General features: G+C 39.4%; 1 protein-coding gene across 10 annotated transcripts in view; it reads left to right on the top strand.

The window, feature by feature from the left end:
* Positions 1-17718, top strand: part of TENM4 (teneurin transmembrane protein 4) — a 1217405-nt gene that overhangs the window by 1089713 nt on the left and 109974 nt on the right. For all 10 annotated transcript variants that reach the window (XM_075851385.1, XM_075851380.1, XM_075851378.1 and 7 more), the window contains 2 exons: positions 15586-15687; positions 16593-16787. In XM_075851385.1, coding sequence (XP_075707500.1) covers positions 15586-15687; positions 16593-16787 — 297 coding nt within the window. The remainder of the gene's footprint in view (positions 1-15585; positions 15688-16592; positions 16788-17718) is intronic.

Here is a 17718-nt window from a genome sequence, read left to right as displayed (position 1 = left end):
TAGTTCCCCAGCACTGATAATAAACCTTGATTCATGCGTTTTATCTCCCTGGTTCCCTGGCTTCTTAGTTGTGGGTTCTGGTCCATGTCTTTGTCCTATTTTTGGTTTTCTCTCTGCCTCATGTTCTGGTTTTTGTTGCATGGTCCTGATTGTTCTCCTGATCTAGATTTCAGAGTCAAGACCAAAAACTCTGATAAGGCCAGGTTTGGATAAGGTCACAACTTGACTTTGCCTCTAGGTCTACCTCACTACTGAGACTTTGTGAGCCACCACTAATCAGGACCATGACCTGGCATCTGACCTGGGTTAGCCCCCCCCCCCCCAAAAGCAGAACATGAACTTCAAATCAGGAAGGACAGGTTTTAGGTCAGGTTTTTCTAAACTAGACAACCCCTATCTTCATATACTTTATTAGAAAATTCTGAGCTAATATAGGTGGGTCCGTTGTTCCGGATCCTCATCTCTTGACCAGAGTAGAGAGTGGTTTTACATAGTGCCTACTGCTCTGGAGGACCTGTCCTGTCCTGTGTTAGGTATGTGCACACACACCAATTACGTCCGTAATTGACGGACGTATTTCGGCCGCAAGTACCGGACCGAACACAGTGCAGGGAGCCGGGCTCCTAGCATCAATACTTATGTACGATGCTAGGAGTCCCTGGCGGACAACTGTCCCGTACTGTAATCATGTTTTCAGTACGGGACAGTTGTCCTGCAGCGAGGCAGGGACTCCTAGCATCGTACATAACTATGATTCTAGGAGCCCGGCTCCCTGCACTGTGGTTCGATCCGGGACTTGCGGCCGAAATACGTCCGTCAATTACGGACGTAATTAGTGTGTGTGAACATACCCTTACACTGACAACCCATTGATATTAATGGACACTGTGCAATACTTACTTTTTCCTGAGGTGGTGCTGCACGGAAATAGAACAATTACAAACTGATTCCCCAAAGATTACAGCTGATCGCTGGTGGTCTCAGCAGGGAGACATACTTTGTGATCTGCTTATGCTCTGTTCACATCTGCGCTCGAATTTCTATTGTTCTGTACTGGCATATGAACAGAATGAAAATAACGGAAGCGCCGGATCCATCACACTAGCGGTGCCCCAACAGAACTCATTGACTTTAATGGGTTCCGAAAGGTTCCCATCATTTTGCCAGACAAAATAGCTCTGAATCTGTAACAGACTGTCCGACGCAAATGTGAACAGAGCCTTATTGTCAAGTGATCCTGCCAAGGTGGACAAACCCTTTAGAGGCGCCTACAAAATGTGTTCCAAAATTATCACATAAATCACTCTGTGTCTCGGCTAGCCGTAAAAGTAAAATCGGCTCAACATCCAACGAGGATCTCACAAAACTGATTTGGATACATGATTCTGCCAGTAGATTTGGGTATAGCTGTGCGGTTAGTAATTAATCTGACCATACAATCCCTTCTTAGCCCTACCGGCATATGTGTCTCTCACCGCAGAACCCTAATTTCCAATCACAGATTGAATCTATTTATAATAGTGTCCATGTTTTGGGACTAGCCCTACTTCAATATGGGCTTGTCAATCATTTTGACTGACTGCTATGAATAAATATCCTGATGAGTGCATGAAAGTGCCATAACTTGTAACAAAAGGCTTGCGTATGTATTTTTTCCCCAAGAAATTGCAATACAACCTTTTTATAATTTCAATCAATAATATGACCAGTAGCAACGATAATAGAATGGAAGAAAATTACAGATTGTGGCAAAATAATGGAGGAAAAGTACCAGAGAAAAGGGGGAAATTTAAATATTATCCCTTAACCACAGGATAGGTGATATGCTGATCGGTGAGGGTACGATCGCTGAGAACCCTACCGATAACGAGAACTGGGGTACCGGTCCTCTATGAATGGAGCGGCAGGGACTAACAGAGATAGCGGATTACTGTGCTAGGCCATCTCCGACAGCGCCATAGAGAATGAATGGAGCAGCAGGGCGCATGCAAGACCTGCCGCTCTATTCATTCGGAGGAACAGGACCAGTGTTCTCTTGATCGGTGGGGGTCCCAAGAGTCGGACCCCCACCGATCAGCATGTTATCACCTATCTTGTGGTAAGGAGATAACATTTAATCTTTGGACAACTCCTTGAGGTTGTGTAAGGAAGCATAATGTTTATAACGTGCCTACCGAGGTGTCAAAAATATATTATGCCATGTGCCCCATTTTGATATATTTAAAGCAATATGTAAATTTTTCCGACTTTTGCCAACTGCAATACTATGGATAAATCCCCCCCCCCCCCTTATTGACCTCAGAAGACCAAGTAGCTAAAAATTTGCAGTTGATAACAACAGTTTGGAAATGAAAAAACACCGGGACCGAAAAATAGGGAGGGCGCATGCCTTGGGGCCTCCACATCCTAAGGACCACGGGTCTTCAATCACCCACCCTCCCTGATAGCCATTCCATGATCCTACCCAGCCAAGAAAAAGTGGAGAGGTGGCCACAAACCCACATGGCGCTCTCTTTTGAAATCCAAGGGAGTTGGTAGCTTGGCAGTCTCCATAAGGCTTGTTTCACACAGCCATATTCGGTCAGTAAGATATGGACCATATGTTGGCATTAGATTCTGGATCAAACACAGTCCAGGGAGTCATTCACCGAGCATCATGGTTATGTATGATGCTGGGAGTCCCTGCCTCCCCGCGGGAATACTGTCCCATGCTATAAACCTGTTTTCAGTACGGGACGGTAGTCCCGCGGGGTGGCAGTGACTCGTAGCGTCATGGATGATTTTGGAGCTAGGAGTTCGGCTTTCTGAACTTTCGGTCCCGGAAATGCGGCCGACATACGATTAGTATCTCACGGACCGAACACGTGGGAATCCAGCCTTACTCCAATAGAATTCATTGGCGAGGGCAACGTGCATGCATGACCACCTCTCCTGATCTGGTTGCAATTGAATCGGGGTAAGTGGAGATCCGGTTCCCAGAAATGGAATCAGGCCCCCCCCCCATAGTTTCTGTTTTGCCCAGGGACCTTCTCCATCCTTAATCTGCTCCTGAACACAAGTCACCCCTGAATTGAGCAAATGTTGCAAAGACTCAGTGTCTTGACCATTACACAGAAGAGAGGTCTTTAAAGTCTTGAGTCTTAAACTCAATCGGTAGTTTGTGGTTTTTTTTTTACGACAACATAATGTATATCCCTCAAAACAGAAGAAAAAATGAAGGGAAACAAAACTAATAAAAGTCAAAATATGGGACTGAGCTGCAATACCACACGCAACCTCTAAGCAGGTGTGGCGCTGTTTTGGGAAAAAAAAAAAGCGGCCATGCTTTCACACCTGGACAACCCTTGTAAATTAATTAAGCTAAACAATACGTTTTGGAAACGAACATCAATCGTATAAAAACAAATTCTTATAGGATGGCGGTGGTTCATGTTGTCATGTAACAGATAAGTAACTTATATAGAATTAGTGTTTTCATTCCATTTTAATTAACTGATAAACAAATAATAAAATAAAACTATAAACCAATAAGGAAAATAAATGCAATTACACATTTTATTTAATTTTTTTTTATTTTTTCGAAAACTCCCATAGACCTGCCAGATGGACCTGACCTACTGGTCCCAATTGCCGCCACTAGCGCTGTGCTTTTTGTAGCACATTAAAAGTTTTAACGTGCTACATTTGCAAGAGAAACGGGTCATCAAAGCAAAACGCAACAAAGAGAGGTTGATCAAAAAGAAAAATCTTCTAAACGCTTCACATGAGCAGATTATGGTGCCGATACCCTGCAAGCATCGATGTAATTTTCACATATTTTATATCCATTTCCATTCCTGGGTTTATGGCTCATCTGCAATTTTAAAAATGAAATAAAAATAAAAAAAATTATTTATTTTTTTTTTTTTTTCTATGCTTTTGATCTGATCGGGTTAATGGGAATTGATTTGGTTCTGGATAATTTTCCTGACACTAAAAGGTGGTTTACATCAAAGCTTGGAGGATGCATCTGTTAATGAAATCCCATTTGTCATTAACATTCCACGGGCCGCGGCGCAGGAGAAACGTTACTTTGTATCCAAAATCTCTTTACAGAAGAAATAATAAAAAAAAAAAACAATGAAAAAGAACTAATTACTTTTCATTTTAAATTTCTAAAATCCACTTTAATCAGCGCTTTTGTTATGTGCGTTTTTTTTTTGTTTGTTTTTTTTAAATTTGGATTATACTTACCAGGAACATTATCATCTCTACAAGATAGAGCGAGGTTTATGGAATGCACTTTGTAGCCAATTTAAAGCACAGTTTGCCAGCGCCGAATGTTTCTTCTTCCAAGGACAGATTTGTTAACAGCTCTGGGGCTTTCGGGTCACTGGACTCACATCTGTACATGGGTTTTGTGATTTGTCGGGAGTTGTTCATTATTATTGAGAATACTTCAGGATATTAAACGTTCATAGGAGAATACAAGTTTTAATAACAATTATATTTCTATACTAAATACTTCTGAATGTCTCTTCTATCAGCAAAAAGCACATATTACAAATTCTGTGCTGCCATACTCTGTGTTGGCTGCTGAGGAGCGATACACTTTGTAAAAGCCACAGAGAGGAGTGGGGGAAGGGAAGTGACAACTACCCTGAGCACAATTCTGGTTACACACTATTAAATCATTGTCCTAACAAATTAAGATGAGTGGCTTAAGTAAATGAGCACCAACTACTATAATACTTCTCCATATAGACCGTTATATAACTCATTTAATACTCCCCCTGTGGAAAAAAATATAACTACAATAATACTGCCCCCTATGTACAAGAATATAACTATTATAATACTGCCCTCTATATACAAGAATATAACTACTATAATACTGCCCCTATATACAAGAATATAACTACTATAATACTGCCCCCTATATACAAGAATATAACTACTATAATACTTCCCCTATATACAAGAATATAACTACTATAATACTGCCCCTATATACAAGAATATAACTACTATAATACTGCCCCTATATACAAGACTATAACTACTATAATACTGCCCCTATATACAAGAATACAACTACTATAATACTGCCCCTATGTACAAGAATATAACTACTATAATACTGCCCCTATATACAAGAATATAACTACTATAATACTGCCCCCTATATACAAGAATATAACTACTATAATACTGCCCCTATATACAAGAATATAACTACTATAATACTGCCCCCTATATACAAGAATATAACTACTATAATACTGCCCCTATGTACAAGAATATAACTACTATAATACTGCCCCTATATACAAGAATATAACTACTATAATACTGCCCCTATGTACAAGAATATAACTACTATAATACTGCTCCTATATATAATAATATAACTACTATAATACTGCCCCCTATATGCAAGAATATATCTACTATAATACTGCTCCTATATACAAGAATATAACTACTATAATACTGCCCCCTATATACAAGAATATAACTACTATAATACTGCCCCCTATATACAAGAATATAAATACTATAATACTGCCCCCTATATACAAGAATATAACTACTATAATACTGCCCCCTATATACAAGAATATAACTACTATAATACTGCCCTTATATACAAGAATATAACTACTATAATACTGCCCCTTATATACAAGAATATAACTACTATAATACTGCCCCTATGTACAAGAATATAACTACTATAGTACTGCTCCTATATATAATAATATAACTACTATAATACTGACCCCTATATGCAAGAATATATCTACTATAATACTGCTCCTATATACAAGAATATAACTACTATAATACTGCCCCCTATATACAAGAATATAACTACTATAATACTGCCCCTATATACAAGAATATAACTACTATAATACTGCTCCTATATACAAGAATATAACTACTATATTACTGCTCCTATATACAAGAATATAACTACTATAATACTACCCCCTATATACAAGAATATAACTACTATAATACTGCCCCTATATACAAGAATATAACTACTATAATACTGCCCCCTATGTACAAGAATATAACTACTATAATACTGCCCCTATATACAAGAATATAGCTACTATATTACTGCCCCTTATGTACAAGAATAGAACTGCTATAATACTGCTCCTATATACAAGAATATAACTACTATATTACTGCCCCTGTGTACAAGAATATAACTACTTACATACTGCCCCCTATATACAAGAATATAACTACTATAATACTGCCCCCTATATACAAGAATATAACTACTATAATACTGCCCCCTATATACAAGAATATAACTAATATAGTACTGCTCCTATATACAAGAATATAACTACTATAATACTTCCCCCTATATACAAGAAAATAACTACTATAATACTGCCCCCTATATACAAGAATATAACTACTATAATACTGCTCCTATATACAAGAATATAACTACTATAATACTGCTCCTATATACAAGAATATAACTACTATAATACTGCTCCTATATACAAGAATATAACTACTATAATACTGCTCCTATATACAAGAATATAACTACTATAATACTGCTCCTATATACAAGAATATAACTACTATAATACTGCCCCTATATACAAGAATATAACTACTATAATACTGCCCCTATATGCAAGAATATATCTACTATAATACTGCTCCTATATACAAGAATATAACTACTATAATACTGCCCCCTATATACAAGAATATAACTACTATAATACTGCCCCCTATATACAAGAATATAAATACTATAATACTGCCCCCTATATACAAGAATATAACTACTATAATACTGCCCCTATATACAAGAATATAACTACTATAATACTGCCCCTATATACAAGAATATAACTACTATAATACTGCTCCTATATACAAGAATATAACTACTATATTACTGCTCCTATATACAAGAATATAACTACTATAATACTACCCCCTATATACAAGAATAGAACTACTATAATACTGCCCCTATATACAAGAATATAACTACTATAATACTGCCCCCTATGTACAAGAATATAACTACTATAATACTGCCCCTATATACAAGAATATAGCTACTATATTACTGCCCCTTATGTACAAGAATATAACTGCTATAATACTGCTCCTATATACAAGAATATAACTACTATATTACTGCCCCTGTGTACAAGAATATAACTACTTACATACTGCCCCCTATATACAAGAATATAACTACTATAATACTGCCCCCTATATACAAGAAAATAACTACTATAATACTGCCCCCTATATACAAGAATATAACTACTATAATACTGCTCCTATATACAAGAATATAACTACTATAATACTGCTCCTATATACAAGAATATAACTACTATAATACTGCCCCTATATACAAGAATATAACTATTATAATACTGCCCCTATATACAAGAATATAACTACTATAATACTGCCCCTATATCCAAGAATATAACTACTATAATACTGCCTCCTATATACAAGAATATAACTACTATAATACTGTCCCCTATATACAAGAATATAACTACTATAATACTGCCCCTATTTACAAGAATATAACTACTATAATACTGCTCCTATATACAAGAATATAACTACTATAATACAGCTCCTATATACAAGAATATTACTACTATAATACTGCCTCCTATATACAAGAATATAACTACTATAATACTGCCCCTATCTACAAGAATATAACTACTATACTATTGCTCCTATATACAAGAATATAACTACTATAATACTGCCCCTATATACAAGAATATAACTACTATAATACTCCCCCCTATATACAAGAATATAACTACTATAATACTGCCCCTATATCCAAGAATATAACTACTATAATACTGCCTCCTATATACAAGAATATAACTACTATAATACTGTCCCCTATATACAAGAATATAACTACTATAATACTGCCCCTATTTACAAGAATATAACTACTATAATACTGCTCCTATATACAAGAATATAACTACTATAATACTGCTCCTATATACAAGAATATTACTACTATAATACTGCCTCCTATATACAAGAATATAACTACTATAATACTGCCCCTATCTACAAGAATATAACTACTATACTATTGCTCCTATATACAAGAATATAACTACTATAATACTGCCCCTATATACAAGAATATAACTACTATAATACTCCCCCCTATATACAAGAATATAACTACTATAATACTGCTCCTATATACAAGAATATAACTACTATAATACTGCTCCTATATACAAGAATATAACTACTATAATACTCCCCCCTATATACAAGAATATAACTACTATAATACTGCTCCTATATACAAGAATATAACTACTATAATACTGCTCCTATATACAAGAATATAACTACTATAATACTCCCCCCTATATACAAGAATATAACTACTATAATACTGCTCCTATATATAAGAATATAACTACTATAACACTGTCCCTATATACAAGAATATAACTACTATAATACTGCTCCTATATACAAGAATATAACTAATATAATACTGCCTCCTATATACAAGAATATAACTACTATAATACTGCCCCCTATGTACAAGAATGTAACTTCTATTATACTGCCCCTTATTGGACAAGATATTAACTACTTTCATTCTATTTCCTATGGACAAGAATATGTATGTCTTATAGTCACTTCTTGTAATATTTTGTTATTTAGATTTGATGACTAAATTGTTCACATTACATGCAGGAAGTATTGGTAAATGGACCTGCTGGTGAAGGGCACAGTCTAGTGTATGGAGTGCATTTTAAAATGGTGCCAATGTTTCCTCCAGAGACATTCACAGCAAGCGTCTGGCTTCTATTCTTGCAGATAAGAAAGTCAAACCTTGGCCTGCTTATACCTGTTATGCAAATGTCCTCCATGCCCAGAATTCTCCAGAGCCGAGAGTCTAAAACAGTGATCGACTTCCATTGTAAGCTCGGCTGAAGCCTTCTCTGTGGAGACCGGTTATTCCTAATTATTTAATACACATTTCTGCCTAATGACAAGATGAAGGGTTTGTGTCAGCGGCACCATTCACATGGAGGGTCTCGACTGCTGTGGAGTAGGTCGGTCAGATTGCATTTTCACCTAGTACAGAATTACCTCACATGACATTTATTTAAGAATTGAGAAGGTCCTTCGCTGAGATGGTAGTCCACACATAAGGACAGATAGTTTAATAATACTCCTCAAGTGGGTGGCCCTTTGGGCAGAGGTGGAACATGGATGGGGACAATTGCCACCAGAGGGCTTCATAATACTACTTGAGCCCTCAAGCAAAGATTTGAGATGTTACATGACACTTCCCTAGAGACGCAAGAAACCGCCTCGTCCCAAAGTATTCGGGGGGGGGGGGAAAGGCTACTTCTTTTAGCCCTCAATTTGACACATTGGGTGGTTCAAATGGTGCCTACTTTTCAAGATTTAATGGTACAGGTTCCCTAATTTAAAGGAAGCCTTTCCGGTTCAGAGGTGGTCTTCAAAGGAGTTCTTCTTGAAGTAGTTTGTAGTAGTTCTCCTCTGTGACCAGGTATGATGGGACTGGTGGTTCTCTTAGTTACTACAATTGCATTTAATCCCCTTGAGTGTATTGTAAGTATGGTCAATGTAGAAGCACAACGACTGAATTTCCGAATGATGGAGATGGAGATGCATATGAATACTTTCCCTATATAGATCCTGTATAACGTGATCTCCTCATATATGGTGACATTGATGGTGGGACCAGTTATCACTGCTGCACAACAAGCTAAGAGCTTTAAGCTGCATCGGAGTCCTCATCCAGAGCACGTTCTTCATCCCTGAATGTTCAGATCCCTAGAAGCTTGCGACAAAAATATTGAGATCTTCAAGCATGTAGGAAAACAAGACCATATGATATTACTTACTTCACATGATCATAAATGGAGTTTTGAGTCAACGGGACCCTAATACTAAAGTCGATCTTATATTCATTTGTTGTACAGTAGAATTTAGCCCGATGTTCTCCGCTATCTGCCGTTTCAGACTGAGGAGAGTCTGGATGACGGACAAGAAGTCCAGTCCCTCATGATTACTACTTGTCTACATATCTCCAGTGTCTACAGAGCTTTGTAGGTGCCAAAGATATCAGCCGTTCCTCTTATAATGCTTTCTATTTTAGGTTCATGTTCCACTGTAGCCATAAAAACATATGTTCTATATTACATACACATTTTTTGATTTGGAGTTAATGCCCTAATAGGGGGATTGATCTGTGGTGTTAGTGCCTTGTTTCTCCTCTGTGTTCCATCGGAACATGTCTCGGTTGTCCGTCACGAGCCACTTTAAAGGGAAGGAGTCTTGTAGTTCTCAAAGAGCCAGATTGAAGGCTTGGGTTTCACTGGTAATATTTCCCATGTGCGGTGTTCAGCCCTGCTTCGAGTTAGTTCAAACATCAGGATATGGGGAATCCATGCAGATAGGGATCAGAAGTGGTAGAAGCTGAGGGAGCTGTCTGGGCTTTCACCTCCTTGGTGCTCACTGGTTCCTCTGCTTAAATTGCTATTGTCTACGTAATGTCATACACCAGCTCCACCGCCTGTAAATGTAGCATGACCACAGTAGATTATATGGAGAAATAATATTCAAACCGTATTTTCTCTTAGGACATTTGCAGGTAACGGCATTTACGTGGGACTCCCCTGTATTAGAGGGAGCTGCTCCAAGTAAGAGTTCTCGGTCTGGAGGACCATCTGTGCGTCATATAGACTTGGTCATTGTGTAGACAGATTTAGCTTTTGAGGAAACTATTGTTTTGCCCCTAAAATGACCAGTATTCGACTTCTATAGGTTACATTATACCTACTATCCCATCTTCATGTCAATCTTTCAACTGAAATAGAATACCGATACACCAACACAAAACTGTAGATCCCCACTGACGTAGCCTTCAGGAAAACCTGTTGGAAGATAACATCATGGGAATACTCATTAAATCGTAGAAGGGTTCATAGGATGGTCCGCAGGGAAAAGGCATAGGTACTATAGAGCTAGCCCATGGGGCCTTTTAAGAAAGGTTGCCCACCGCCTTTTCTATGTGGACTTGAGAATCGGCACATGGAACCCTTCTCCATGGCTACTACAAAGTAATGGGGAATTGGTCCAAAGATAATGGAAGAGGGTGGAAAGAGTTAGACAATGGTAAGACCTAATGTCCCAAGTGGGGAGCGATGTGGTAGCATGAACCAGGAAGGGGGCCCAGTATCATTTTTGCCATAGGGCCTCCTGCCCTTTAAAGGGAGAGTATCAACTATATTTTTTCACTGAATAAAACCAGATACTGAAACTTTTTTTTTTTAATCTATATTTTTTTATTGTATATATTTTTTTTTTAATTCTATTTTCTGTATGTTTTTATGGGGCAGCCATCTTGCATCTGTTAGCAGCAATCCAAGATATGCTTTATAGCAGCCACATGGACCATAGAAAACGGAAGTCTGGAGACCACTCGTTGACTTTTATGGAAATTTAAAAAAAAATCACCCAAAAATTTTTTAACGAGAAGACTTGATTTAAACCATATATCCTATTTTAATTAAGAATTCCAATTTAGAAAAAATAATAATAATCTACATCTATATAGCTTAATATTTGCTGCTCACGAATCAACATTCTCTCTAAAAAGAAACCATTTTTTTACAAAATTTAAATTTCCTTTTTGTTCCGGCCTGATTTCAATTTCATAGCTTTTTCTTTTTTTTTTTTTTCAATCCGCAACCCGTCAGAGAGAGATGTGGCAGGTCGAACAACATTTTAGGAATTCATTATATGTAATAGGCAGATAGGAATATCATGAATGGATATTATGCCGAGGTCAGCGTGGTCAGCCTACCCAATGATCACAATCACATGTACAGTCTCGGAAATGCAAGATGGGCCAATAAATTAATATGTGCAGTAACCTTGTAGCTTTTTTTTGAAGTGCTTTAATGGAAAACACAAGTTCCTTTTTGTACTTTTTGCTATTTTCCTGCCAACTATGCCTGACATCTATTTAACACTGATGGTCTCCAAAATGATAGGCTGCGGAATCTTTTCGTTTTTTTTCGCTCTTCTCAGGGGAATTTGTTCTCTTCTTCTGACACAATACAGATAATGAAGCCGCGGCATATTACACTTTTTCAGGAAATCTGTTTTCTTCCAAGTGGACCAGTTACCTGCAAACGGAAGTGGTCCAAACTTAAGGGGGAATGCAACTTCTATCCGGTTGTAAATGGGCCACTACTACTCGTGACCTATAGTTCCCCTCTGCTTTATCAGCTAAAAGTAGCACCGTAAGGGTCCTTTTACACGGCCCGACATGGGCCGTGTAAACGAGCGCTAATCAACGACACAGCTCGTTGATCGGTGCTCGATTGCTCTTTTGACAAGGATCTATGATCAGTAATTGATCGGGACAAGCGATCGTTACTCTGATCGCTCGTTCCCATACATTTCCATCATATCGGCAGCACGTCTCCCTGATTACACACCAAGTTGTGCTGCCGACAACAATTCTATTTCTTGCAGCGTAAACGATACAATCAGCCGATGAACGAGCATTTGCCAGATAATTGGCCAGCTTAAAAGTGCCTTTAATGTTGGGGTGAGGGCACAATGGCTTGCCATGCTAATGGCAAAGTAACCAAGTCAACTATGCATGCCACGCTATCTCACTAATACAAATGAATACTAGATTTGTAGATTGTGTAGAGATCCTGTAAATTACATACAGGGGTTACCTAGTGGAACCAGGCTAGTTTAGTGCCATGATCCAAGAGCTTCCCATAATAATGCATGCTGAATTACCCCCATAACAGTGACTACCACAGTGCCCAAATAGCTGTCACAGAGCTAATATAGCACTACAGTGCCTAGTACATACCCTGATACAGTGATTGCACCTATAAAAGAGCTTAACATAGTGCCTCCATAATAGAGCCGAACATAGTACCCTTATAATAGAGCCTAACATAGTGCCCCTATAATAGAGCCTAACATAGTACCCTTATAATAGAGCCTAACATAGTGCCCCTATAATAGAGCCTAACATAGTACCCTTATAATAGAGCCTAACATCGTACCCTTATAATAGAGCCTGACGCAGTGCCCCTATAATAGAGCCTGACACAGTGCTCCTATAATAGAGCCTGACGCAGTGCCCCTATAATAGAGCCTAACATAGTACCCCTATAATAGAGCCTGACGCAGTGCCCCTATAATAGAGCCTGACGCAGTGCCCCTATAATAGAGCCTAACATAGTACCCCTATAATAGAGCCTGACGCAGTGCCCCTATAATAGAGCCTGACGCAGTGCCCCTATAATAGAGCCTGACGCAGTGCCCCTATAATAGAGCCTGATGCAGTGCCCCTATAATAGAGCCTGACGCAGTGCCCCTATAATAGAGCCTGACGCAGTGCCCCTATAATAGAGCCTGACGCAGTGCCCCTATAATTGAGCCTGACGCAATGCCCCTATAATAGAGCCTGACGCAGTGCCCCTATAATAGAGCCTGACGCAGTGCCCCTATAATAGAGCCTGACGCATTGCCCCTATAATAGAGCCTGACGCATTGCCCCTATAATAGAGCCTGACGCAGTGCCCCCCTAACAGAGCCTGACGCAGTGCCCCCCTAACAGAGCCTGACGCAGTGCCCCCCTAACAGAGCCTGACGCAGTGCCCCCCTAACAGAGCCTGACGCAGTGCCCCCCTAACAGAGCCTGACGCAGTGCCCCCCTAACAGAGCCTGACGCAGTGCCCCCCTAACAGAGCCTGACGCAGTGCCCCCCTAACAGAGCCTGACGCAGGGTCCTTATGATACAGATTAATGCGATGCCCCTATAATACAGCTCCAACGCAGTGCCGCGGTAAGAGAAGCTGATGCTGTACCCCTATAATAGTGCCTTAAAGAGTTTTCATATAAGTGTCTGACCCTATAATATGCTCTTATTTAGCTAACATGAAGTTTCATGTGAACAAACAATCAGCAGTTATTCGTGACCAACTTTTTCCTATGCCAAGGGTTGGCACTGAAGAATTGGTCTGGAATTAGCAATCTATGACTGATGCCATCTGCCAAGGCAGAAACTGTAACACTGAATCCAGGATGCCCGGGAAGCCTAGGGAGTTTTGACAACACTTAGAGGCTCTGTCACCAGATTTTGCAACCCCCTATCTGGTATTGCATGTGATCGGCGCTGCAATGTAGATTACAGTAACATGTTTTTTTTTCAAAAACGAGCATTTTTGGCCAAGTTATGACCATTTTTATATTTATGCAAATGAGCCTTTCTTAAGTACAACTGGGCGTGTTTAAAGTTAAGTACAAGTGGGCGTGTATTGTGCGTGTACATCTGGGCATTTTTACTTGTTTTACTAGCTGGGCGTTGTGAATAGAAGTGTATGATGCTGACGAATCAGCATCATCCACTTCTCTTCGTTACCACCCAGCTTCTGGCAGTGCAGACACGCAGCGTGTTCTCGAGAGATCACGGTGTGACGTCACTTCCTGCCCCAGGTCCTGCATCGTGTCGGACGAGCGAGGACACATCGGCACCAGGCGACAGAGGCTACATCGACTTACCTGCAAACGCCGATGCTGCTGCAGAATCAACTGTAGCCTCTGTCGCCTGGTGCCGATGTGTCCTCGCTCGTCCGACACGATGCAGGACCTGGGGCAGGAAGTGACGTCACAGCGTGATCGCTCGAGAACACGCTGTGTGTCTGTGCACTGCCAGAAGCTGGGTGTTAACGAAGAGAAGTGGATGATGCTGATTCGTCAGCATCATACACTTCTATTCACAACGCCCAGCTAGTAAAACAAGTAAAAACGCCCCGATGTACACACATAATACACGCCCAGTTGTACTTAAGAAAGGCTCATTTGCATAAATATAAAAATGGTCATAACTTGGCCAAAAATGCTTGTTTTTGAAAAAAACAAAACGTTACTGTGATCTACATTGCAGCGCCGATCAGCTGCAATAGGAGATAGGGGTTTGAAAATCTGGTGACAGAGCCTCTCTAAGCTTCATCGGGGTCTATACTAAGGAGAAGTGGCCCATTATAAAAATCAAAATAGGTCCTCCCTCTAAGAACTGGCTCATGTTACCGACCTTCACATGATAAAGCAGGAGAGTCCAGAGCCGGCTACACCTTTCCATGCCATGTAGGAGCAAAGGATGGCTTGACCATCGTTCTCTCGGCCCCATGTTTGATTGCCAACGTCGTGGTACTTAAGAACTAGCATGTGCCCATGTTCACACTTCAGGATTAGATTGTCCCAACTTCCCTCCAAATGCAGGTCATCCCTCTCTGTTCTATGGGCCTGAGAGCAACCTCAGGGGCGGCTTCCATACGTAACACGAATGTACTTGCACTTGAAGAAGAAAGTTCCTATAGTGATGAGGATGTCCGCAAGTTCCTTAGGGTTCTCCGTGCTGCTGTACCTTGTCTGATTAATCTTTTGTATTTACCCCGACCTCCATTCTGCACATTACGATGATAAATAGATTTATTTTTTCCTTTGTAGAATCCGTGGATGACTGTCCCAGTAACTGTTTTGGAAATGGTGAATGTGTAGCTGGAAACTGCCACTGCTTCCTGGGATTTCTTGGTCCAGACTGTGGAAGAGGTGAGACATTTTTTTCATGTTTGAGGAGATATTGGAAGGTACTGGTTCACCTTGCGGAGATCCAACACATATAAGGAGTCTTAGATCCTGTTCACACAGGGTTTTTTGAAGGAATTTTGTAGCAGACTTTTCTGCCTGCAATTTCTTGCTGCTATTTTCAATGTGTTTTTCACCCATTCGGCCATTGAGTGCCACGGGCAAAAAACGCAGTCAAGAATGTTTTCTCTGCCTCCCATTAATTTCAATGGAAGTTCAGAGGTGGAACTGCGTTAAAAAAAGAGCATGCCACTTTTTTTTACCATGAGGCGCTAAAAGCTGCTGTGGGAAAGAACGCCTCCGCCTCCCATTGAAATTAGTGTGAACTGGGTCTTACAGGCAATGCTCCCTGGGAAAGTATGCAAATTAGCTCTCCTCTGCAAGAAGGAAAACCGTTTCCGGTGAAAAACTTCGATAATTGGGAGGCTTATTCACATAGAGGCACAGCCCATGTGGCTATGGGGCCCTTGGAGAGAGGGGGCTCGTTTCCAGGTTTGTCTTCTCTCCAATTAATGGGTGGTGAATGCCTCCACAGGGATGTGGTATTCACACATGGGTGGTTAAGAGTGTGGTAGTGTCAGGCAGTTGCTGAAAGGGCATTCATTTTTATCTTTCCTATATTTACTCTCTATGTATACAACTGTTGGTAGGTCAAAGACTGGAAATTGGATAGTGGAAGGGGTAGGGCCCTACAGCAACACAGAGTATTTCAGAAAAGAGGAGTGCAAAATATGGGGATTCATTTATGTCGTGATCATAGGACAATGTCATGATGTGTGGAGAGGATTGGAGAAACTTGGGGGGGTCGCTGAGTTCCCAACAGCACATTGTTGTGACTTAAGGATTTTATATCCCCCCCCCCCCCCCAGCATCCTGTCCTGTGTTGTGCAGCGGTAACGGGCAGTACATGAAGGGAAGATGTCTCTGCCACAGCGGATGGAAAGGTGCCGAATGTGATGTCCCCACAAACCAGTGCATTGATGTGACCTGTAGTAACCACGGAACCTGCATTATTGGAACCTGCATCTGCAATCCTGGGTATAAAGGAGAAAACTGTGAAGAAGGTAAAAAAAAAATTCATCTATTCGGGCAACAGCGCCGTTCTCATTGACATTCGATTTTATACATAATCCCCCATGAATTTAATAAAAAAAATATCATTTGGATAACTTCTTGTATATAGGAGCAGTATTATAGTAGTTATATTCTTGTATATAGGGGGCAGTATTATAGTAGTTATATTCTTGTACATAGGGGGCAGTATTATAGTAGTTATATGCTTGTATATAGGGGGCAGTATTATAGTAGTTATATTCTTGTATATAGGGGCAGTATTATAGTAGTTATATTCTTGTATATAGGGGGCAGTATTATAGTAGTTATATTCTTGTATATAGGGGGCAGTATTATAGTAGCTATATTGTATATAGGGGGCAGTATTATAGTAGTTATATTCTTGTATATAGAGGGCAGTATTATAGTAGTTATATTCTTGTATATAGAGGGCAGTATTATAGTAGTTATATTCTTGTATATAGGGGCAGTATTATAGTAGGTGTATTCTTGTATATAGGGGCAGTATTATAGTAGTTACATTCTTGTATATAGGGGCAGTATTATAGTAGTTATATTCTTGTATATAGGGGCAGTATTATAGTAGGTGTATTCTTGTATATAGGGCAGCATTATAGTAGTTATATTCTTGTATATAGGGGCAGTAATATAGTAGTTATATTCTTGTATATAGGAGGCAGTATTATAGTAGTTATATTCTTGTATATAGGGGCAGTATTATAGTAGTTATATTCTTGTACATAGGGGTCAGTATTATAGTAGTTATATTCTTGTATATAGGGGCAGTATTATAGTAGATATATTCTTGTATATAGGAGCAGTATTATAGTAGTTATATTCTTGTATATAGGAGCAGTATTATAGTAGTTATATTCTTGTATATAGGGGCAGTATTATAGTAGTTATATTCTTGTATATAGG

Source organism: Rhinoderma darwinii, chromosome 2 (genome assembly GCF_050947455.1).
Source record: "Rhinoderma darwinii isolate aRhiDar2 chromosome 2, aRhiDar2.hap1, whole genome shotgun sequence".
Taxonomy (NCBI): domain Eukaryota; kingdom Metazoa; phylum Chordata; class Amphibia; order Anura; family Rhinodermatidae; genus Rhinoderma; species Rhinoderma darwinii.
The sequence above is the reverse complement of the archived record's forward strand: the minus strand, read 5'-3'. Positions and strand labels throughout refer to the sequence as shown.